This window comes from Eutrigla gurnardus (genome assembly GCF_963514095.1).
Source record: "Eutrigla gurnardus genome assembly, chromosome: 6".
Lineage (NCBI taxonomy): Eukaryota > Metazoa > Chordata > Actinopteri > Perciformes > Triglidae > Eutrigla > Eutrigla gurnardus.
In genome coordinates this window covers 26,649,576-26,672,090 of record NC_139920.1, presented here as the reverse complement: position 1 = coordinate 26,672,090, position 22,515 = coordinate 26,649,576, and the positions used below count along the sequence as shown (strand labels likewise).

At 42.5% G+C, this 22,515-nt stretch overlaps 2 protein-coding genes across 4 annotated transcripts; both read right to left on the bottom strand.

The window, feature by feature from the left end:
- Positions 1-306: 306 nt before the first annotated feature.
- On the bottom strand, positions 307-14,916 carry sin3b (SIN3 transcription regulator family member B). 3 transcript variants are annotated; one of them, XM_084011258.1, is made up of 20 exons: positions 14,405-14,916; positions 13,085-13,191; positions 12,631-12,784; positions 10,526-10,891; positions 10,021-10,176; positions 9,588-9,716; positions 9,313-9,399; positions 9,087-9,205; positions 8,456-8,669; positions 8,083-8,199; positions 7,636-7,874; positions 6,909-7,092; positions 6,080-6,372; positions 5,310-5,899; positions 4,482-4,651; positions 4,196-4,369; positions 3,060-3,152; positions 2,877-2,971; positions 1,787-1,985; positions 307-1,639 (listed from the first exon to the last, which is right to left on the bottom strand). In XM_084011258.1, the coding sequence occupies exons 1-20, from the start codon at positions 14,513-14,515 to the stop codon at positions 1,403-1,405; spliced, it is 3,834 nt and encodes a 1,277-aa protein (XP_083867384.1). In that variant the 5' UTR covers positions 14,516-14,916; the 3' UTR covers positions 307-1,402. The 3 variants fall into 3 exon arrangements, with proteins under 3 accessions (XP_083867384.1, XP_083867383.1, XP_083867382.1); XM_084011257.1 differs by having other exon boundaries at positions 9,313-9,402; positions 14,405-14,914; XM_084011256.1 differs by having other exon boundaries at positions 5,310-6,372; positions 9,313-9,402.
- Positions 14,917-15,134: 218 nt separating this feature from the next.
- Positions 15,135-22,376, bottom strand: haus5 (HAUS augmin-like complex, subunit 5). Its single transcript, XM_084011270.1, has 20 exons — positions 22,332-22,376; positions 21,995-22,096; positions 21,808-21,870; positions 21,611-21,643; positions 21,159-21,183; positions 20,878-21,010; positions 20,563-20,722; positions 20,377-20,467; positions 19,771-19,862; positions 19,631-19,685; positions 19,420-19,547; positions 19,240-19,321; positions 18,950-19,104; positions 18,047-18,209; positions 17,734-17,814; positions 17,422-17,567; positions 17,256-17,352; positions 16,168-16,306; positions 15,842-15,974; positions 15,135-15,421 (listed from the first exon to the last, which is right to left on the bottom strand). The coding sequence occupies exons 2-20, from the start codon at positions 22,090-22,092 to the stop codon at positions 15,319-15,321; spliced, it is 1,977 nt and encodes a 658-aa protein (XP_083867396.1). The 5' UTR covers positions 22,093-22,096; positions 22,332-22,376; the 3' UTR covers positions 15,135-15,318.
- Positions 22,377-22,515: the final 139 nt, after the last annotated feature.

Sequence of the window (22,515 nt, the reverse complement as noted above, 5' to 3'; positions counted from 1 at the left end):
GTAATTGTGAAAAATATCTCCATGGTTTCCAGAGCTCAAGGTGAAAATGTTTGATTGTCCTGATCCAACAACAGTCCAAACCTCAAGAAAACCAGCAAATTCCTCACATTTCTGCTTCAGGTAAATGAATGAGTTGCAGATTATTTTTCATGTCGGCTCTAAATTATTTTCTTTTAGGATAATGTGTCGTATGTTATTTTAAAGGCTCTGGTTCATTAAGGCTCTAGATTTTACGTTTCTATCAACACATTACAAATCGTACATTAAACTTCTTCAAAAAGCCAAAAAACAACCTGCCAGTCAACATCTAAGAAGGTCACAACTAGGTTGTTTATTTTATAATAACTGATACAGGATAAATGTTATACATTCTATTTTAACACTGATAATTTGCTTTTATTTTCAATGTCAGTATGCAAAAAAAAAAAAAAAAAAAAAGACAATACAAAGTAAACATTTAGTATCATGATTATGATACATAATTAACTGCTTCCTCCATATTAAACCAATTAATTTTAAGGACTCCTTGTTGCCTTGGTGATAACTTGTTTAGCTACAACACAAAAAAGGGAAGAAAAATAAACAAAATTCAAAACATCGAGAGTTGGCTGACAGCAAACACTTTAAAGAACCACATGATCTTAAGATGTATCAATCAACTCGCGTAGATGCATATATAAAAATACAGAGTCCCTGTTATGTATATATATATATGCACATACAGTAATAATGCAATTACTAGAGTTGTAGAGCCTATACTGGGCATACAAACAGACAAAATGAAGAGAGCAGGATACACATACATACACACGTTTACCTTTATCTCTCCATATAAACACGCAGAAACCAACCAACCAACCAACAAGCAGAAGGCTCTCTGGCTTTAGAAGCTAAAAACTACACTTGACTTAAAAAAAAAGAAAAGAAAAAGAAACAGACATTCACATTTCTGAAACAAATTTCATGGTCTCATAACTTCTCCCCTGATCAACGGTCTCCGTGTCCATCAACTTTTAGTGCCACCAGAGAAGCTAGAATGAAGATAATGATGCTGAGGGGTGACGAGCTCCGTTTGTGCCATCGTTTCCGACTCGCCCCGTCAATCAGGGCTAAATTTACTCGCATTGATTACTCCACCGTCGTGTGTGTTGGTCCTTTTTCTCCACGTCATCGCTCCTCTCACCGTGCACTCATTCACTGACTCACTATCCACTGGTACAAACAGTCCGGAGTCTTCACTGTGTTTCTTCATCCTTCAGTGAAAGTGAATGAGTGGACATGTTGTGGAGGAAGGTGGAGAAGCGGGACTGCAGCCGTTTATGTCTGTTTAGTGTATGAATGTCTTGTACGTCCATGCATTTACCTGTTTGTGTGTACTGTGCGTCCGTCTCTATGCAGGCCTCTACGGGGAGGCTGGGGATTTGCTACCACTGTAATGAACTTGGTATCTGTTCACCGCTTGCCCTTTCACCTCCGTCGCCAGGCAGGTGGTCTTGCAGGGGATCATGTCCTCTTCCTCCTCGCCCAGTAGCCAGTTCTGCACCGAGCGGTCGGCCGAGGCTGTGACGTGATTGGCCAGCCACCCCTGGTGCCACTTGTCAAAGCGGTCGTGCTGGTTCGCTGCCACTCTGTGCTGCGACTGTGGAGGAAGAGGGAAAAACTTTCAGGCAATGAACAGGATTTAACAAGCGAGGTGTGACTTTCCCCCCGACACGCGTTGTCGCGCAGATTCTCCACATCACATCTCAAAGTCATACATCGCCACCACAACACAACTCCAGCCTACCTTCCTGGACTTTACCAGTGCCCCTCTGCGGTACATGTAATCCTCAGAGTTCATGACAAACACCATCTTGTGGGTGTTGAGTTTAAATCGACAGTCCAGGCTGCCGGCGTTCTCCACGCCGAGCTGCCGGTGCCACTCTCTCCTGCAGCGCATCGCCTCCACCTGCCGCACCTGCCAGCGCCGGAAACGACGCAGGTTCCTACAAGGAAAGAGCCGAGCGTTAGATGTTAGCATGCTGATCGGATTAAAATATGCAATTTTGTCAAATGTTCGATATGACACACAAAGTTAGAGCTTAATATTTTGAACAGAAACTTTACTTTTCCAGAATTGTAACATGACTTTTTCCAGCTCAAAACAAGGCAAAGGTCGACATTTTGAAAATCAGGACTAACTTTAAATATTGGCATGTTCTACAGAGATGTAAGGCTACTATACCTGTGGGGGAAACTATGACTGCATTGAAACAGAGGCCTTTTATTATTGAATAAAATAATAATATATTTAAAAACCAAATCAAAGTAGGCAAACAGTAAATATTAAAGTTTTTTTTAAACAAACTTTCATTGTGAGTACATTAAAAGAATGTTTTCAGCATTGTTAAAATATACACTGATATTAGTATATGTTGTTTTTGAGACTGTGGCAGAAATATGTTCAATGTCGTTTGTGGTGTTGCACATTAATCACCAAATTAAATTATGTCTAGAGCACCCCTAGTGGATGGATGCACACACTGCCGGCACAAGTTCACAGAAAGTACACACTTTTAGTCAGAGGACCTTTTTCAGCAAACTTGTGTTGACAGTGTGTGGAAATTCAAACACCCTATTGGTGTTGACATAGTGGGTGCTATGTACTCAACAGGTACTTTAAATATTTTGTCCACTGTGGACATGATGACCGTTTGTCCCTGTCAGGAAGAAGCCCAACATGAAGTGTTGCCAGTGGATGGGCCGAGTGATCACAAGCTGGTCTGGCTGTTTTATTTATACAAGATCAAGGTCTATGAGATTTGTTTGTGCACAGCTTAAAATGGAGAAGCATTCTGGTGAAGTCTAAACCTCCAAAAATGTTAAACTGTTATTACCTGGGCAGAAATACAGGTTTGAAGAAGTAGCCGTCTGCTTGAGAGCACAGACTGGACTCTGTTCCTACAAACTGCTCCATGTAGCTCGACAGGCACTGAGGGAGAACACAGCAATTAATAACTGTACCGCTACAGAACTATAACAATAATATTCATTATCGTTTATATCATTTTAGTGTTTACCTGTACATCTAATGGGTCGTCTGCCTGGGCCTCCTCCGTGTCCAGCAGCTCAATGGTCATCGTCACATGACCCTTGTTTTGGAGAAACATCACCTGATGACAAAAATAAACATCGGTCAAATCAAGTTAGAATAACAGAATGAGGAGCTTTGAGATGCTAAAATTTAAAGAACACTTTGGTACAAGTGCTTCAAGTTGAAAATCTCAGAACTTAAAAAAAAAAGCGCTTGTCAACATCACTGTAGAAAATGGAGAAAGAGATTGTTTGGGCCATGCCTGTCTATGACAGACAGGCACTATCATAACAAAGACTGAAAAACCCATTTGTGGAAGCAGATCGGCCAGGCGGATGTGGATTGTTGCTGCCGAGACTTGTGCTTAAATCACTGTACACTTTGTCTCCGGATGGATCATCCTCTTTGCTCTATGCTCTTACATTACAGGTGCTAGACCGAGCTGTGAGAAACTCATCCATACAAAACAAAGCAAGCATCCTCTGGTTGGTGTTCGTGGTAAAAAAAGAAGAAGAAAAAGACAGCTGCCAAATACAAGATAAAAAGCAAAAGGGACGATGCTAGTTCATTGTGGTTTAACAGTGGTTAGAGTGGTGACGTGACGCATTAAAAACAGAGCTCCTAGCACTTTTGGGATGAAGTGGGCTCTTACTCAGAAAAAGATGTTATTTAGACACAAGCCCTGAATGGGAAACAAACACTGTTCCAGCCAGGAAAGGGTAAAGAAGACCATGGATGCATCAAGAGAAAGGCAGTGGGAGAGAGAAGGATCTGGCTCGTCATCGCCCTGAACTCCCATCAGATGTTTTTGTTTGCAATTCTGGAGAAAGTTGATATTTGTACTCCAAACCCAGATTAAAAAAAAAATTGTCATAACATAGAAAGGTAAAACTGTAAGTTCGCCTGTCGCATTAAATATCAGAACATTTGTTCAGATAGAAAATGATCAACTTGTCTTTTCTAAGAATTCAAAATGAGTTAAAAAAGAAGTGTAAACCGCATATTTCCACTGCAGCGAAGATGGAGGTTGATAATGGAAAACAGTTTTGCTGCCTCAAACAGTAAAATGTCAGGGCCAAATATGTCATTCAGTACTATATTCACCAGGACTGTGGTACTCACCTTGAAGCAGTTCTCCTCTGCCATGACTCTCTCAGCTTTCCATTGGTAGCTGGTCTCCCAGGCGGCTCTGACACACTGCGAGGACAGGTTTCCCCCCGCGGCTCCCCTCTTCCGCTCAGCCAGGTAAACGTCGACGACCTGCAGACACACCTCGTCGCTCACCAGGTGCTGCAGCTGGAGGGGAAGAAATGTGGGGATTAGAGGATGTTAATCGTTTGAAATAAAGTCAAATAAATGTCCTCGTTGTCCAGCGTGAGTGATCGGTGTGACCGTGAACTCTGCTTACCTGCCGAATGATATTGTGGATGACCTTGTCGATGGTGAAGCCGATGTAGGCGTGGATGGTGAACATCTCTCTCAGTGTGTCTTCATACTGTGTGGAGTCCAGGTTACCGTCCAACAGGCTGCGCACCATGTCCAGGAAGGCTGGGTAGTACTCCTCCAACTCCACTTCGCCTGTGGAAGAAAGCGACGTCACATGTGTCACATGAATAAAATCCACCCTGTATTTGCACTGTAAAATAAATCCTACTTCAGAGAGCTTGTTTACCTGGAACTCAAAAGATTAGAATAAACAAATGTTTCGAAATGAATCTGACATTATTCAAAATGTTTATTGTTTTCAATTCAATTTTGCATATCACTTCCTAACACCAACAACTACAGATCTCTGGATACATTTTTCCTACTTCCAGTTTGACACAACGTACACTACCGATCTGATACCAGAGGGTTAAATGCAACGACGCATCGACTTGGAGTCACTCTGTGAATCACTCTTCAATATAATGTCACTTCAAATGCTGGCAAGGCAAAGAAAAGCACAGCATCAGTCCTTCAACACATCGGCCTTTCCTTTCATCGCGTAGCGTCTATGACTCAACACTGGAATCATTTAGATGAATCAGAAACACATTCAAATGCACTCTCATTTGGTGCCCATTAATTAAGAGTAATTAACTCCCCATGATCAACCAATACATTACAGCTCTTAGTTCAAGGATCTGAAACAAAAGAGAAACTCCTACACTGAGTTTAACCTCAATCAACCCAAATTAAATACGTTAATAATGCTATTTAAGGATTGACACAACCAACCAGGAGCTGAACTTACTGGGTTGTTTGAGGCGGAGCTCCATTGCGAGGTCACATGCCTTTTCCCTCCTTCCCTCCGCCATGAGGAGCCTCTCCCGGCTCTGCTCAGCTCGGTGCTCCAGCAGCTGCCGCTCTGCCTGTCGGTAAACCCGCAGCAGCCGCGAACACAGGGTCTGGTGCAGCCGCAGGAAGAAATACCAGTTGTTGTTGACGAAGAAAAGGTTGTAGACGCCATCCAGCTCCTTCTGGTGCTCTGCTTCGGGGTCACGCAGGTCCACCTTCTCCCCCGGTGCACCCGAGCCCGTCTCCATGGGTGTAGATCCAGGGGTGGATGAGGCCGTCCCTGGAAGCTGGCCCATGCTACTGGAGGTGGTGGAGGCCTCCTTGTCTGCAGGTTGGGGTGGGCTGCAGCGCCTCCGCCTGGACTCACCGTTGAGCTGCTGCTGGGGTTGGGACTGGGTCTGGGGCTGTGACTGGGCAGCTTGGGGTTGAGACTGACCATCTGTGACTGCCGCTGCTCCTGATGCATTATTAGAATTGCCATTTCCTCCTCCTCCTCCTGCTGCTGCTGCTGACACCACTCCAACTCCCATTCCTCTCTCTCCTCCCATTCCTCTCTCTCCTCCCATTCCTCTCTCTCCTCCCATTCCTCTCTCTCCTCCCATTCCTCTCTCCCCTCCCATTCCTCTCTCCCCTCCCATTCCTCTCTCTCCTCCCATTCCTCTCTCCCCTCCCATTCCTCTCTCCCCTCCCATTCCTCTCTCCCCTCCCATTCCTCTCTCCCCTCCCTCCTCAGGCTCAACCTCCTCATCTGTCCAGTCTTCAGTATCGCTGAGCTCCCCACGGCGGGAGAAGAAAAGATCAGGGACAAAGTGCTGGATGATGCGCTTGATGTGATCCTTGTCGTCTTTGTGGATGGTGGGCTGACGTTTGACATGGTAGATGATGAGCGAGGCGGCGTCCTCCAGGATCTGCTTGTCTTCGTAGGTGAACACCATGTGAGGCTCGCTGGTCGCGGCCGCACCAGAGCCGTTGCGGCTTTGCTGGCCGACGCCGCCCTCTTCTGTGCTCTGCTCCTGACGCTGGGAAACGCACAAAAACACACATGAATGCAGGGAACTTCAAAAACTCACAGTGGCAAAGAATGGGTTTTAAACACAAAGTATTCCTCCAACAACTACACAAAAGAAAGAAACCTTACAGGGGAATGACTAAACAATAACTCAAGGTCCACTGGTTGCTTGTGTAGAGCTTTCTATTATGATTAGTACTTCTAATATGAATATCTGATTGATTCTTCTGATTGAAACTGCTGTTTCGAAGGGCAAATCTGAACTGTAAGGGTCAAGAAAACCAGAAAATAAGAGAAAAGACTTTGCTTCAATGATTTCTTTTCTTTGGTTTCAGGGTTTGAATGCAGTTTTTTGAAAACGTAAAGGTTATATTCAAAGTTAAAAGTTGAAAATAAACTATTTTATTGTGTCCCACCTCCAGTATAATTCTCCAACCCAGCCCCAAAATCATACCTAAAAGTAATTTGACACATTTGCACCTGATTATATTTTCAAAATAAGAGACCTCTAGTACTGGGATATAAAACAGGAAGGCGTTTTTCTACCTCGTCGTAGACGCTCTCAATCTCATTGAGAAGACTCTTCGACCGCAGGGCCTTCATGTCATTCTGTTTGAAGTTGACACCTTGGTGGTCGAGGGACTTCAGATAAGCCTTCTCGTACTGCTCCCTCCAGATCTTGTTGAAACCCTGCTGAGCCTCCCTCCACTCCTCCTCCTTGGCTTTCAACCTGCCGAAGAAAACACACCTTTAATGTAGAAAACATCAGAAAAACAGCCACATATACAAACACGTAACGTGTTCTCCACTAACCCTGGGACATGGCGGTGTGATTGTGTGGGTTAAGGCATGTGTGGGAGGGAACATGTCAGTGTTTCAGCATGTGTTCTTTATGTGAAGGCATGCCGCGTGTAAAACACATTTCCATGTTCCTATATACAGAACACTGGATACACAAACAGCTGTTACTGGTGTACTTCACTTTTGTTGGAAGGATGCACAGCAAGGATCTTACTCATACTGTCAGCAAGTAAACATTTTTATCATTCTCATTAAATCTCAATTCAGCCTGCCTGCTGGTACTGTTAAATGTGCTTTCTCACAATAAGCAATAATTTCCTTTCCATATTTACCATGTTGATACATGAGAATATTTGCATTCTACCAATATGTCTAATTGACCGTAGTGGTAATGCACTCGCATGAAACTCAAACTGAATTTCTTCCACTGAGTATTTCATTGGTGAAGAAGAAAAAAAAATACAATACTGACCTCTTGAGCACCACAGGCACAGCAGTAGCAGGACTCCTCTTCAGCCCCTCAATGATCTCGGGGGCTTTATCACCATAGATACGATACACAGCGCGACGCTGGATGACCTCAGAGGTGCCGCCCAGGCAGTCGTCTAATCTGAATCGGTCCTGGTCCTCTGGGGAAAGACGGGAGAGCTTCTTCTGGACGCTCTCTAGCACCCTGATCGTGGCCAAGTTCGTCTCCAGAACAACATCCAACTATAAGGAGAGTTACAGACCTTTAACAAGCAGGTCATCAACTACAATATAGTGCAAAGTGCTCTCTGTTAAAGCTTATTATCTGCTTTTTTACAAGAGCGGGGTCACGAGAAAATGGATAACACCATACATTGACTGAGTTTGATGTTCATGCAAATGTCCCTGAACTACAGCAATGTAAATCAGCAATGGAATCGGATGTACGCACCTCAAATCTTTCATCCTCGCAGCGATGCAGCTGCTCCTCATACGGAGTCTTCTTCGAGCTGACGAAGGTCGAGTCCTCTGACCAAGAGGGAAATGACACCCAGGTGTCGTTCAACACCTGCAAACATACAAATTGTAGACATTTATGCTATTAAACACAGCAATGTGACATAAAACGGCAGAAAAGAAGATTGCGAGGACGTAAACATGGTCGTAAAGAATGCATGTTTCAAACTTTAGAAATATTTTATGAGGAAGAAAAGAGACCTCAAGGATACACACAGTGTGTCTTGTTGAAACAAAACACCACATGTCACTTTGAAGCCACGCACTGATAGAGTGACAACCCTTTAAGAAAATGAAAGTGGGCGTACCTCCTTGCATAGGGCAGTGCGCCCACTGCATTTAGGCTGCTGGTAGGTCTTGGGCAGTGCTCTGTAGCTGGACCCCAGGCGCTTGCAGGAAGCATAATCCACCTCCCTACCCCCTCCCCCCTCCATGTAGCGATCCGACAGCCCTGACACAGCATGAGAGAGCTCTTTGTCCCCGAGAAACGACTTGAACTGTGTATACAGTTCAGGAAACTTCCTGCAAGGAGACGGATGAAATCATGAATGAGATGTAAATCAGGAGAGCAGCCGATCAACAACAGACTGCTGCATCAGAAGAATCCTATGGAGTAATGTGTATACAAATTTGAATTAAGTTCTTTTGTTTTCATAATTGATAAGATCATCCAAGTTCCATATGTAATTATCATATCAGTACCATTTGCACGTAGCTTAATAAATATATTCTAATGGCCCTAAAAGCCTTTTATACATGCCAACGTCTTTATCACTTGCTGCCCCCCTGAAATAATAGCAGAATGTGTCTTCTACAAGACCGGACATTAACGTCTTCCCTTTCTGTCAACTCCCTGCAGCTACCATATCCGTTTTTTCCGGATTTCATCAAAACCAATTCACACATTTATTCAGCTCAGCGGTCGTTCCATCCACTCACCCCAGGAAAGGAGTGACTAGCTGTAGCAGCTCTGCTCCCGAAACTACTTCCTGGTTGAACAAGGCAATGCAGCGCAGGAAGTTCTCATACACCTCCTGGCTTTTAAACAGGCGACGAACCTGAACGATGAGTGGGTTGACAGAGAAGTTGGACCAATTAATAAAAAGACATAATAAAAAAAACAGAGGGTATAAAGAACAATATGCTTTGAGAAGTGATGTCTCACCTTATCAAAGAAGGAGAATTCTCTTAAGACTCCATGTTTGCCGACGGAGGCAAAGGACTGATCTTTGGTACAGGAATACTTCATTTTCTTCTAAAAAATAATAAAAAATAGAATCAAAATAATTAATTCTCCATATATGTATTTATTAAAATGATTGTAGCTGAAACTTTTGAATTGTTGGTTTTCGGAATGATACAAAAGGTTGAACATTACAAGGACGTGTGTACACATATTGGTCCATTTCCTAAGGCAGTTCTTCTAAATGGAGAGTTTACCTTGAGCAGTGGAGACATGTGCTGCAGTAGGATGGGCCTGGGCCTCTTTTTGTTTTGTTTGGTTATCGTGTCCTCTTCCTCCGGCCTTTTCAGCTGCTCTTTGCCTCCCGTCAGTGAGCTCCCCGTGAACTACAGAAGACGAAGCACACAGGGAAAAGTGTCACAAAAATAGTGTAAAATGCCGATTCCAATTTCCAAGAGCCTAAGTAGAAGCAAAGATCTTTAGGGCATTATGGCTTGAAAAATTACCAATCAATGAATGTTCTGTTCATCCACTTATCTACTTAATTGTTTTGACTTTATTTTGAACTATTACTTTCACACTGAATTTAAAAGAATAATAAGCAATTGTTTTGCAATACATTGACTACTAAGAATATACAAGAATATGTTTACATTTGGATATTTATCTCCGTCTGCTGCTTTTACTGACCAGTGATCTCTTGGCATCGGGTAAAAACTGCCCGAACTCAGCCAGCAAGTCTTCTTGCCCCTTGAAAAGACTGGCAACTTTAGAAAACACCTCATCTTCTGTCATCCCACTGCTGCCACGGCTTCCTCGACTCTCCTTCACCTCCAGCTGCTCCTTCTGAGGGGTGGTACGGGGAAAATGGGGATCATAGGTGAGGAATGTAACTTAATTTAACAAAAAGAAAAGCCAAGGTGTGAATATTTTTCCTGGCTAGACATGGTAGTCACAGACAAGGGAAAAAGTTGGTGTAGGATTTTGCTACGGGACAGAACCCCTTCAACTATGACCTTTATTCACTTGTTCAATAATTATCTGAAATGCCATAAAGTTAATTTAGAAAGGACTTAATTAATCACAAGAATCAACAAGAACTTTGCTGAAACCCGCCAAGAACACTGATATTTCTGAAGTGGAAATGGAGGTGGAAAAACTACAACTCAGTAAGAAACTTAAATCTCCACGGTACCTGATATGTGTGAAGAATCTCCAGGAAGGCTCTGTAGATCTCTGGGTGATCCAGGAAACGGTTTTTAATCTTGTTCACATAGCTGATGGCACTGTCAAACTCGACGGGGCTCGTCTCTGAGGCAGGTGGGGAGACAGACGAGGTGGTCGCCTGATTCTGGCTCTCCCTGCTGGTCAGGGGAAGGGAAAGCCTGCTGGGAGGCTCTGGAGGTCCGGCTGGGGATGAGGAGGACTGGGATTCTGATTGGGCCACCTTGACCTCACTGGTCTGGGCAGGTCCAGCTTCAACGCTGGCAGCAGTGGCACTACCTGAGGTCGCGGTAACTGCAGAGGTGGTGACATTCTTCCCCTGCTGGATTGGGGATACCTGGACAGGTGAGGGATAAGAGGTTGAGCTGCACTGGTAGAGGACCGCTCATTTAAGTAATTGAAGATTCTTCAGATTCAGGGAGAAACATCTGCCAATTAATACCAGCCAAGAGTTTGATTAAGCAATGCAAATTCCATTACAAATTAACTCTAATTGTACTGGTGGCTGAGTCCATAATCACTACTTCACTCATTCACTACACCCTATATTTAAGGTGGAACAGGATGTTTATTAAGAAAAACTACAACTATCGGTAACCAAAACTATTTTATGAATGGTATCCTTTTGCATCCATAACGTGTGGTGCAATGCATTGTGGGATTGTTAGAAAATAGTTGACACTACATTTCATGCATTGTGAGAATTCTTTAGGGTCCTATAAAAGGTGCATAAATGAGACACAATTTGCATTTCATCACTCAAATAAAATGGCTGACAGTAGATCTAGTGCACCATGGGATTTCTGTCACAGTAACTGTTCCCCTAAAGTTTACAATTAGGAAGCTTCAAGTAGAAGGTTTTTCACACTATTTGACAACATTATGCATATCTTCGTATCTACTGAAGTAATATCACACTTGTATAGAGTGAAATATTTACATACAACGTGATGTTTTCTTCGCCAATAACAGTTTTGGTGCTAGTCTCAATTTACACTCGGCATGTATATACAAAGCAACACCGTCGCTGGTCCTCAGGATAACAGATTCCTTAAGGCCAAGTCGTCCAAACAAGAAACTCTCGCACAGAAGAAAACATCATTGGTATTTGGTTCTTGGCAAAAGGCAAGTTTTTTTGGGCGAGTAATGTTTTTAGGTAGCAATAGTCTATTAAAATCCCAAAAGTCTGCCTAAAAGTCACTGAAGAATGTTCTTTTGCAATTTTCCATCTTTAAAAGGCACCTTAAAGTCCTCTGTAAGTCCAGATGTGACATGTGGAACTGATGAAGCTGGATTCTATCAGCCAAATCAGAAAATAACTTGAGAACAATGTATAATAATCATGATAAATGTTAATTGAATTGAAATGGAATCTGAGCTGAAGCACGCCACAACAGTTTTGAGTCACGGTGCAAGAAACCATTATAAACGTATACTGTATGTTTTATACTAAGATATTGAATTGTAGATAATGTATAGAAATATCTATCAAAATGTCCTAAGTACTACTTTACTCAGATGAGGACCTAACACTTGTATTTTTAGCTCTTACTTTATCGGCAATGATACGGTGTGGTTTCTTTGTTTCCTTCTTTTGACAAATGTACTTATTGTAAGTCGCTTTGGACAAAAGCGTCTGCTAAATGACCTAAATGTAAATGTAAATCCTACAGATACCAAACCATTACACCCATACACTCAGTTTTATTAAATATACCTCTCTAAAAATAATGCAGTCTAATACATGAGTCTTGTAGTTTTGTACAAGTCCTAAGTTTTGTATCGGTTCACTAAACTTTGTAATAGATAAGTTAGCAACTGTACAATTCAGTATGGCATATTTTGAATCTTTTGAAACTTTGGGATATTGACTGCAATTTTTTTTTTAAAAAGCACCTAATTGAAATTCATAAGAGAAGAAGCACACCTCTTAAGACTTTAAAAGTTCAACATATCATTCCTTCAGCACACTTTTTGGAGTTTGTAGTAATGCACCTGCTGAAAGTTTCAAAGCTTTGAAGATAAATAAAGCACTAGTTTTGAGAATCTATCAACTTCAGCCGTGAAGCATCTCACCTGCGTGGAGAACGGAGATTGGAGGAACGCCACCCCGTTCTTGGGGACCTCTATCCGATACCCCGGTGGTAGAAAGGCATTGAAGCCCAGGACTAGGTCCGGATGCCCATGGAAGAGCTGTGACACGCGGTTTATCACCCCCGGTGTGTCGATGCTATTCAAGAGAACAGGCAAACGCAGACATATCAGCTGTGTGGACGATGGGAGGCAAACTAAGATGAGCTTCATCTCACTTATGTTGCATTACGACAACCAAGAGTGTTGCAGCCTTGTTAAAAAAAAAGCCAATAACACTTTCTGTCAACCCACAATTAAGTTTAAAGACAATATCAATTTTAATTGATCATAAATGTATATATATATCAAGTCACAAGCTCCAGAATTCGAGAGACTCGATCTAAAAAAAAATGTATTACTAAAACTAACTTAGTAAGTAAACTTCTTGCACAAATACCTCTGTGACTTGAACTCTTTCATGATGTCGAGAAACTTGTTGTATATGCCGGGATCATTTGCAAAACGGATTTTGACTTGGTCCAGATAGGACAAGGCATCTTCAACCTATATACAGAGAAAAACAAAAGACAAAAGTACAATCAGTCTCATTTTATTATAATTATTATTATTATTATTTTTTTTTTTACAAACATCCTGTGTGTGCTGTTGATGAAGAAGGACCTTAAAGGGATGTAAATGCAGTTCTCCAACATATTTAACAGGATAAACGCTTGTCTACATTGTCGTCGCATTAATAATTGCACATCATACAATTGCAATTATCACATCTCAAAACAGAAATATTTGCATTCCCCAATACTAACGTGGACATGTTTTGTTTTTTTAATACGAAGTCATATAAATAGGTCCTGTTTGCCTCCTTCATTGTCAGTGAAGTGCTAAATCAACAAATGCACTAGTTAGCTGTGTGAGGAGCAACCGCTAAAATAAATAAATAAATAAATAAATGGGCGAATAGAAGAAACACCAAGCAGCTTTTTTGTCCACCGGACGTCAGCTTTATTCCCCCAACATACTAGCTTAGGTTAGGTTACGTTACGTGTGTTCACACAATGGGTTGTCACAAACACATCTAAAAAAAGGAGGGTTGTTTTAAGCTAACGTTAGCCCAACAGCCAGTCAACTGACGATAATAACTCCGCGAACACTTACAACACCTAAACCCCCGCGACACAAAATCTACACAATACGTGTTTTAGCCTCGGCTGGTCCCGAGCCGACGACGTTCGTGTTGTTTTTTTCCGCCAACAATTATTCAACAAACGTCACTGCGATAACAAAGACATGTGTAATGAAGCTGCTAATCAACTGAAATAGCCGTTCTTGGCTAGCCTGAGCTTGACGTCCTCCACTTTGTTCAGGGTGGCTGAGAGGAGAAGAAGAAAAAAAAAAAAAAACCCTGAACAAGGAGGAACTTCCCACAACCGAGGGTTTGAGTTAACGTTTACTCACGGTGACTGTTTGTTGGCACGTAAATAAGAAAACAACCGCTAACTGTGCCACTCAAAAGATATTAATTAATTAAATGTAGCTCCCACATCCCACCTTAGACGTCTACGTTCGGCTGTTTTAGCAATGAATTACTTTTAATAGGCCGGCGAGCTAACTAACGTTAGCCAGCCGTTCGTCTACACTACTCTCGACGTTAGGGGCTAGAAAGAGAGAAAGGGGACTCGAATCCAGTGATCCGACGAACAAAATGGTTCTGCACTCTGAGGGACTTTTCCCTTGTGGTGTGTCCGTTGTCTTTTCTTACCTTCAGCTTCTGGAAGTGCTGCTGCTGCACTTGCTTTTGTGTTATAACGTAAGGCTTGTCTTGGATTTGGTTTATTTGCTTCGCGGTGCTGTGCGCCTGAATCTTCGCCATTATCCCCGGCGACGGGAGGCTTTTCCGAGGGAGCCACTAACCGCAACTTGCGAGGGGAAGCTTCGGCGTTACCTCCAGTTGTTGGCTAGCCGACAAACCTTCCTCTCGGTCGGGAAGCCAGCCTGCCCAGCGAGCAAACCCTACTTTACCTAGCCTGGACAGTCTCGACACAGCGCAGAAGGACGGACAATCCAGCGGAGTGGAGGCTGGTGACAGACGAGCCGCTTACTCGCCGCGACTTTGATCAAACATCACCATCGAAATCGAACAAGCCGAGGTCAGAAGCGACGGAGAATAAGCTAAAGGGACAATGGTTGCCGTTTATCGTATTTTAAAATAACTATCGCCTGTCTCTTTAAATTCGGCGGCAGCGGTCTGTCTTGGCGTCCGGAAGCCAGAGTAGGAGTGAAAAATTGAAAAAAAAAAAAAAAAAAAAAGGAGTGAAAAATGGAACTGCGCAGCCGCAGCGATGGGAGGAGCTGAGTTCTCAAGACTCAGATTGCTACACTCCCCCTTCACTGCTACAAAGGGAACAATGTTGCTCCGTGCAACACGATAGCTACACACTACTACACTTAGGGTTTATAACAAGCATGTGAAGCAAGACACGAGCAAACTATTGGATTCAAAGTGATTTATTGGTGATCCACATGGTAAAATATCGAGACGAGTATGCGCATGGGGGAAACGAAGAAGTGTGCATGTTCATAACTACTGTGGCGTGCTCATTCTTGCCACTGAAGGTGCAGTGAAGGATCTTCCTTTTTATATTTCGTGAACAACAAGGCGCCCCCCCCCCTCCCTTAAGAGGCTTTGGTAGCAAGTTTCCACCTTTGTAGCCACTGCTGGAAAGTCAGTCCTCCTTTACTGACTTCAGGTAGGGCATGCTGGGCTGGCTGATCCCACCTAAAATGAATGAACACATGAGAAAAAAGTTGATCAGCAAAGCAAACTCATAACGCCTCTTGGGTATTAATCCAAAAATCGTTTAGTTAAGTTATTTCTCATGTTGTAGTTTCACACAATTCATGAAAGTACAGAATCAAAGTCGAACCAGGAAGGAGGCTGTTTTCAGTGATTTTATTTTTACTGATCATGTGTTGTCACTTTCACTTTTATTTACACCTGCATGTGGTCTAGGTGACTTAACATGACTAGACAGCAGACTTGACTGAATGCACTCCACTGTAGAGCTGTGTCAAAAGGAGCTCATCCCCAGATTTCAGATATGAAGCTGGCAAAATGTTAACCATGACACAGATTGAATTAAATCTCTTCAACAGACTAAACGTGGTACATCCATTGATTTGACATAGGTTTCCTCACCAGTAAGAGATGGCGGTTTTGACCTGCACTCCATAAGAAAGCCCTTGGGCACAACGTTGGGTGAGGCATCTGACTCTCGGTACCAGAGTCTCAAGAAGCTTCTGATCCTCCTCCAGGACTCTGGACAGCAGAGCTAAGAGGCACAGTGTAGACAAACAGATTAGTTGTTACTCAAATTCATATCTAATTCTAAAAATTGATCTTTCCCCGGGGCACATATTTTCTTCGTCATTTACAATTTGTGTATAAACCACTTCATGCAGTACTTCTTACTGTGTATTTTAAGCATGATAAAACCTTCACTCTTGACGAGTTCCCCCGAGTACCTTTTTGATCAGATGCATGCAGCAACGCTGATTCCTTCTGTAGTTTCTGCAAAGTTGCGGAGTGAAGTTGCAGCAACTGACGTAGGAAACGTAACTCAAGCTGCTGGGAGCACGCCTGGGAACTCATCTCCTCTGGAGCCTGTGGAAGAAGAATTAAAACGACAATCAGTCAAAGTCAGAGAAAAGGGCCAAGATGAGGAAATTCCATGAAATTAAATGCATGTATGCCTATATAAAAAAGCATAACAACAATATACAGTGAATGTAAGACCAGCAGATACCCTTAAAAAAGCAAATTCACAAAAGCTTCTGTTGTTGTTGTGCCTCCGTGTGGTAAAACTGATTTTCATGGATAATATTTTTATCAGCTCTGCTGGTGAGAAGGCCGGGGTCAAGCCATGGTGTTGGCGGTCAGCCCCCTAATCAAAACCATTCTGGGCATGTGGTGTTAAGGAGCAGTGAGAACCTCGGGAGCTGCTAGCACAACTTTTATTAGGAATGCAACGAGCGGCCGCGGGGAAACTTCACAAGCAAAGTTACGCATCATTGGTTTGACACTTTGAAAACACAGTTTTATGGTTTTGTTCAGCGGTTCAACACGTTTCGTAACACGTTTTAGAATGTTTGAAATGGATATTAATAAGAAGCCATGGACCAATGTGGGGATTTTCTGAATGGAAAATGGCGATATTTAGTGAGGAGAGCAGCCAAAAGATGCCAATATTATTCTGTTGTTTCTTTGCATCTAATAAAATGAACATTTTCATTTATTAAATGAATACTTATTTAACACGGATATTGTCTGCATTGTTCTTGGTTGCTAAACTACATCTGTAGTGCATTTAAAAAAAAAAAACATGTTTAAACTAAATAAAAGTCTACAGGTAATAATAGCAATTTTCTACAGAGAGCAGCATCTCTGTTTCTGAGAGAACATTTGTAAACTTGACCAGTTGACCTAATAAATAAACAAGGTTAGTAGAGTGGCCTTCCCTGATGTTGATGTCCTGACATGCATACATACTGTATAGTGTTGCCCTGGGCAAGTAGACAAAAAAAGGGATCTCCTTTTGTCAAACCGTACTCACCCTGTACAGTGGGAATGCCATGCTCCGACACAAGCTGGTAAAGGTCGGGGACTGCAAGCGATGGATGGACAACCACGATGCAGGGATTCTTTGCATTCTGAAACAACAGATACCATTTGGAATGACTGCGTTTAACCCCTTCATCTGTCAGGCAACTTGTTTTTACCCTTCAAAAGTCCTACGGTCCAGAGCAAGCAGTGAAATGGTTCCCAGCTGTCTGGCCTCCTTGGAAATCGAGTTCCTTTGCCTGCTGGCTGCAGTGGTGACGACCTCAAACAGGGGCACCAGTTTGTCCTGGACAAATCCCTGTAACTGTAACAAAACAGAGGGATATAAATCCTCAAGAGATGTTCAGAAATTGGCTTTTTTAGTGAAAAGAAAAAAAAGCTTTTTAGCAACAAATTTAACAAGTACAGAATGAAGCACATTTTAGAATAATCTCTCTACTTCAGTATGATAGATGAGAGTACACCCACACCTCTGTCTGCAGATGAATCAGCTCCTTCTTGGCCGCGGAGTTCCCCTTTATTAGACCTCTGATATGCTCCTGTCTAAGAGCCTGCCAAGACACACAAGTGACCATGTTAAACGATACGCGTTGGTGAAATACTGAGGCCTCTGCATTTTAGATTCATGCAAAGGTTAGTACCAACAGTTAATCAAACATTTAAACAAATCCCAGAGACCACATTTCCCTAAATAATTAATATTATATTTTGAATGTAAAAAAAAAAATGCATGATCCAGGAGTTACTCTGGCAATTAAAGGTTATAAAAGATCTCACACTCACCACTAGTTGCCTGAAGTCAAGGATGCTCTGCCACTGGCTGTGGAGGTTCCTTAACGCCTCCTGACGGCTTCTGGCATGCTGGTTAAGTTGGATACACTGGTCTCTGATGTGATCACGGGCTGCCGCCTGCATTACACACTGAAGTTCCACATCTAGAGCCGACCTGACAGCAGCAAAGAAAAAAACAACAGCAAGTAATTGATTGTAAGCTAAATTTTCAAGTGCTTTACGTTCCATATTTAATATTAATGTTTCTGTGTAATTTGAATAGGCCAGTCTGAACACCTATGTGCCGTCTTCTTTGTAATACTTTTTAAAAAATTCCTCTGGGATTCCCCTTGTATCCCCAAACACTATGCTTTGTGGGTAATTCACTCAGGCAAAGTCTGCAGAAATGTGGACTTACAGAAAGTAGGCATAAAGGGCTCAACATGCGAGAAAGCCCTCAAGCACTTGATGGATTGACAGTGGAACATATCTAAGCCCTCACAGACTTTGCATGAACACACCTCAAAGTCCATGAGTGTGGACATTGGGACTGGGTGGAACTTACGGCTGACTGCAGGAATGCGTCCCACAAGAGTCTACGACAAATGGTTCAGGGGTTCTGGAAGGGGACATGGCTTAAGGGGCCACAGCAAACTATCACTAATAAAAAAGGAGGCTATTTTGCTACACACAAGATCCCTGAAATATCAAATTTTCCACAATGTCCGATGCCTTTGCAAAGTTTCCCAACTTTTTTAGCACTGTAAGCCCCTCATAAATGTGATTAATTTGATAGAATAATTCCTTCAGTTTCAAAAGGGCATTCACGGTTCAACCTTTTGTCTGTGATTAGGCCTTAAAAATACAAAAAAAAAAGACAACACACAAGCAAAGAATCAGTGCGAGTCTGCTTACAGTGCCAATGTGTCGTCGTGGTGCTCATCTGCGATGCCAGACACCTCCTGCTCAGCCTTCTCCTTGCGGGCCAGCAGCTGGTTTTGGAGCTGCTGGACTCTGGAGCGAGTCTGGGCCAGCTCCACCAAACTCTGCTCCACCTCTTCCCAAGCATCCTGGAAACGACAACAAGTGTTTAATAACAATGCTTTCATCACAAATGCCCAAAACACATGAACATGAACACTGATGGTTACTGTGAACTTCCTGAATATAACATTACAGCGTTGATGTGTGTTTAGGTTTAGCACCTTTAAGAGGGTCTTAACAGACGGCAAATCATTGTCCTCTTCGGCTGACATGTCCAGTAGGTGATTGCTTTCATAGCGGAACCTGCAAATAAAATGCTATATAAGTACTTTTACTAACACTATAATGGTGGTTTACAGTCTTCACGGAAGAGAAAATGTGATAGTAAATAAGAAGTTTACTGTAGAGCGGTCACATCATGTGTCACATCCAGAGAGGCCAGTTTCTCGTCTAGTTCTTTCTGCTCTGTTGAAGCTAAATACTCCAGTGCTGAAAGGACATGACCTGGAGGATGACCACCCAACATGTTCTGATGACATGAGAAAAAATACAAGTTAATTCAAAGTTAAAATTTACAGTACGAAATTACTTTGTGATATTTAATCAACTAACCTCCACAGCACTCAGCCAGTACTGATACACAGCAGTCCTTTGTTCACGTGTCATACTGAGAGGGGAAAAGGGATTCAGTCAAGAAAGATTATTCTGAAAGACATGATTACTCAAAATACTGTATCCACTGTAGTTCTTACTGTTTGACTGCAGAGTGCACCGTTTTCAGTTCACTTTCTTGTAAAGACTGATAGAAGAGGACCCTGTCGTCACACAGCTCTCTCACTTCACGCTAACAGGGAAAAAATAAGGAAGGGGATGATTTCCATCAGTGAGCTGGTGATATATTACACATTTACATAAAGAAAAGACCAACAGTAATGGCAGTTTACCAACTAAGATGGAATGGTGTGTCCAAAAATCACCCCATAGTTCAATGTTCCCTATATAATACTGCATATACTCAGTTGTTTCCTTAGCTATAGATAGCTGTAAATTGAGATTGGGACACTTACAACTCATCCTCATTCAGTGACATATCTGCAGAAAGTAGTGTACGTGTCATGGACACTATATAGACACATTTCACAGATTTTGGACACTGAAATAAAATTAGAGATGGTAAATATAGTGCATTATATAGTAAATAGGTTGTGATTTCAGACAACCACTGGAACATTTTTTGTTTCTGACTGAAACATGTACTAATGGATGGCATCAATACACCAGCACTGCATATAGCAGATAAAGTGCACCCTACTCAACACCACTCAGTAAAATACAGAGCAGATTTAGGCAGCCCTTACCAGGACCTGTGCCTCTGTTGGGACTTTGGAGTTGTCACCATCACTGCTGCTGGAAGGCTTATTATCAAACAGCACTTCAATCTCTGCTTTCCTGCAGAACACAATTACATTATCAAGTATGTACTACATGATTACACAACAGTATGTGAATGATAACACTTAATTCACTTCAATGTTATGCCCTACCTGGCCATTTGTTCCAGTGCCTGGCAGTGCCCACTGATCTTTTGCGTGTCATCAGAGAGCACCTTGCGTCCCAAGCTGCAGCGCTGCCTGAAGGCCTGCAGGAGCAGCTCTCTGTGCTGGCTCTCCTCCACCTGGGCCCAGGTACGGTTGATGGACTGCTCTGTTAGTAAGAAGTTAAAAACACTGTTGTCTGAGATCACTTTATATATCGTTTAACTATAGAAGCTAAGCAATCAGCAGCAATTAGCTGACTTTCTGCTAAGGAGTGGTGCGGTCTATCAGGAACCCAGCCCTTACTGCATGTGATGGACTAACCTTGTGTAGCCAACTGTTCCTCTGTCCCACTGATCTGAGAGTCCAGGTGACTGATGTCAGCTTTCAGCTGCTCTATCTTCCTCTGGAGCTCTCTCTGCTTAGCAGCCTCACTCTGTCCCTCAGCCTGCTTCAACTGAGCATGCAAACAAATAACACACACACTTAAAAATTCAATACTGTTCATCATCAGCGAGATCATTCAGGAGAATTCAAACACTACACCGAGTAGTATGCATGAAATAAAAACGAACCGCAAGGAAGGAAAACAAGTTGTAACCTACCTCTTTGTCTTGAAGAACGTTGTACCTTGAAGATCATAATGTCAAGGAAATTATAATATATGAATTATAATAAACGCTAAACTCAGTGGCCATGGTGGCTGGGGAAATTCAGTGTACACTGAGGGATACCAAGCATAGAAATTATTTTAAATTATTTTTGGGGTGTTTATGACAACACAGTGTACAACTGACAGGAAACGGATAGAAAGAGAAAGTGAGAATCAGGTGCTACATGAAGGTTGTGACAGGTTGGAGCCAGGAAAGCTTTGACTATATGTATACCACCAACGAGACAGTATTTGTTGTTGTTTGTATGTGTATGTTCTGAGCAAGATACATACTTGACTTCTCATTGACATTTACGAGAGCAACTAAATGTACACATGAAGTTGCCACGGGCATTGTTAAGACACTGATGGCTTTAAAATCCTCTATAGGGGGGAAAAGGATACCACTGGAGATTCCCACGCATGATCCGCACGTTCCTGCAAAAACAGTGAGTAAACTGTAATCCGTTATTTGCCCATCTTCCAAATCAAAGCGTGTACAAGCCATATATCTGATGCCATGACGTTGTTTATTGTCAACAGGTACAGATCAAGGTAACATATCTAGGGGTTAGAGATCAGGAAGTAAACATGAAACAAACCTCTGCTGAAAAACGTGCTGGATGACATATTTCCATATGGACTTTCCGGTCCCGATACAGAGCCTGGAAAACGAATGATCACCGTTACGTTTGTTCGAGGCTGTGGATAATAGAGCATCAATGGTGCTGATCTCTGACATACGTTTTTAAGCATCAACAGTGAGAATAAAGACAAGCCGATACCCACGTTTTAAAATAGCCGTCATTTGGCAGGCTGTCCGGGGGCAGATTGAACTCCTCTGTCGCCCAACGTTTCAACTCCCGCACAAGATTCCTGTCCGCCATCCTCCTGACAGACAGAAGAAAGTAACGCTAAACAACTTGTAGGGAGCTGCGTTAGCTAGCTAGCACCACCAACAGGCTATTATTCTCGTCAGCTAGCGTAGTTAGCTTGAGTCGTTGACGACATTTAGCTAATTAAAGTCCTTCTGTTTACGATGCGCGTGTGGAATATGCGATTTTACTTTAATAACGTTACTTGTTATTTAACTTGTTTATGGTATTTATGAATCTGAAATACTTACTTTCAACTTCCCGCCCATTCACAGCATTTCCGGTCAACATTTCCGTTGAGACAGCGCCCCCGCTGGTCGTAGTCGGTTAGTGTCATGAACAGTGAATAAACAGATGTGGATGTGTTTTTTATTAATGGGGAAATGCCAGATTAAAATAAACATACAATGTCTATACAACTAAATGAGTTAGTTG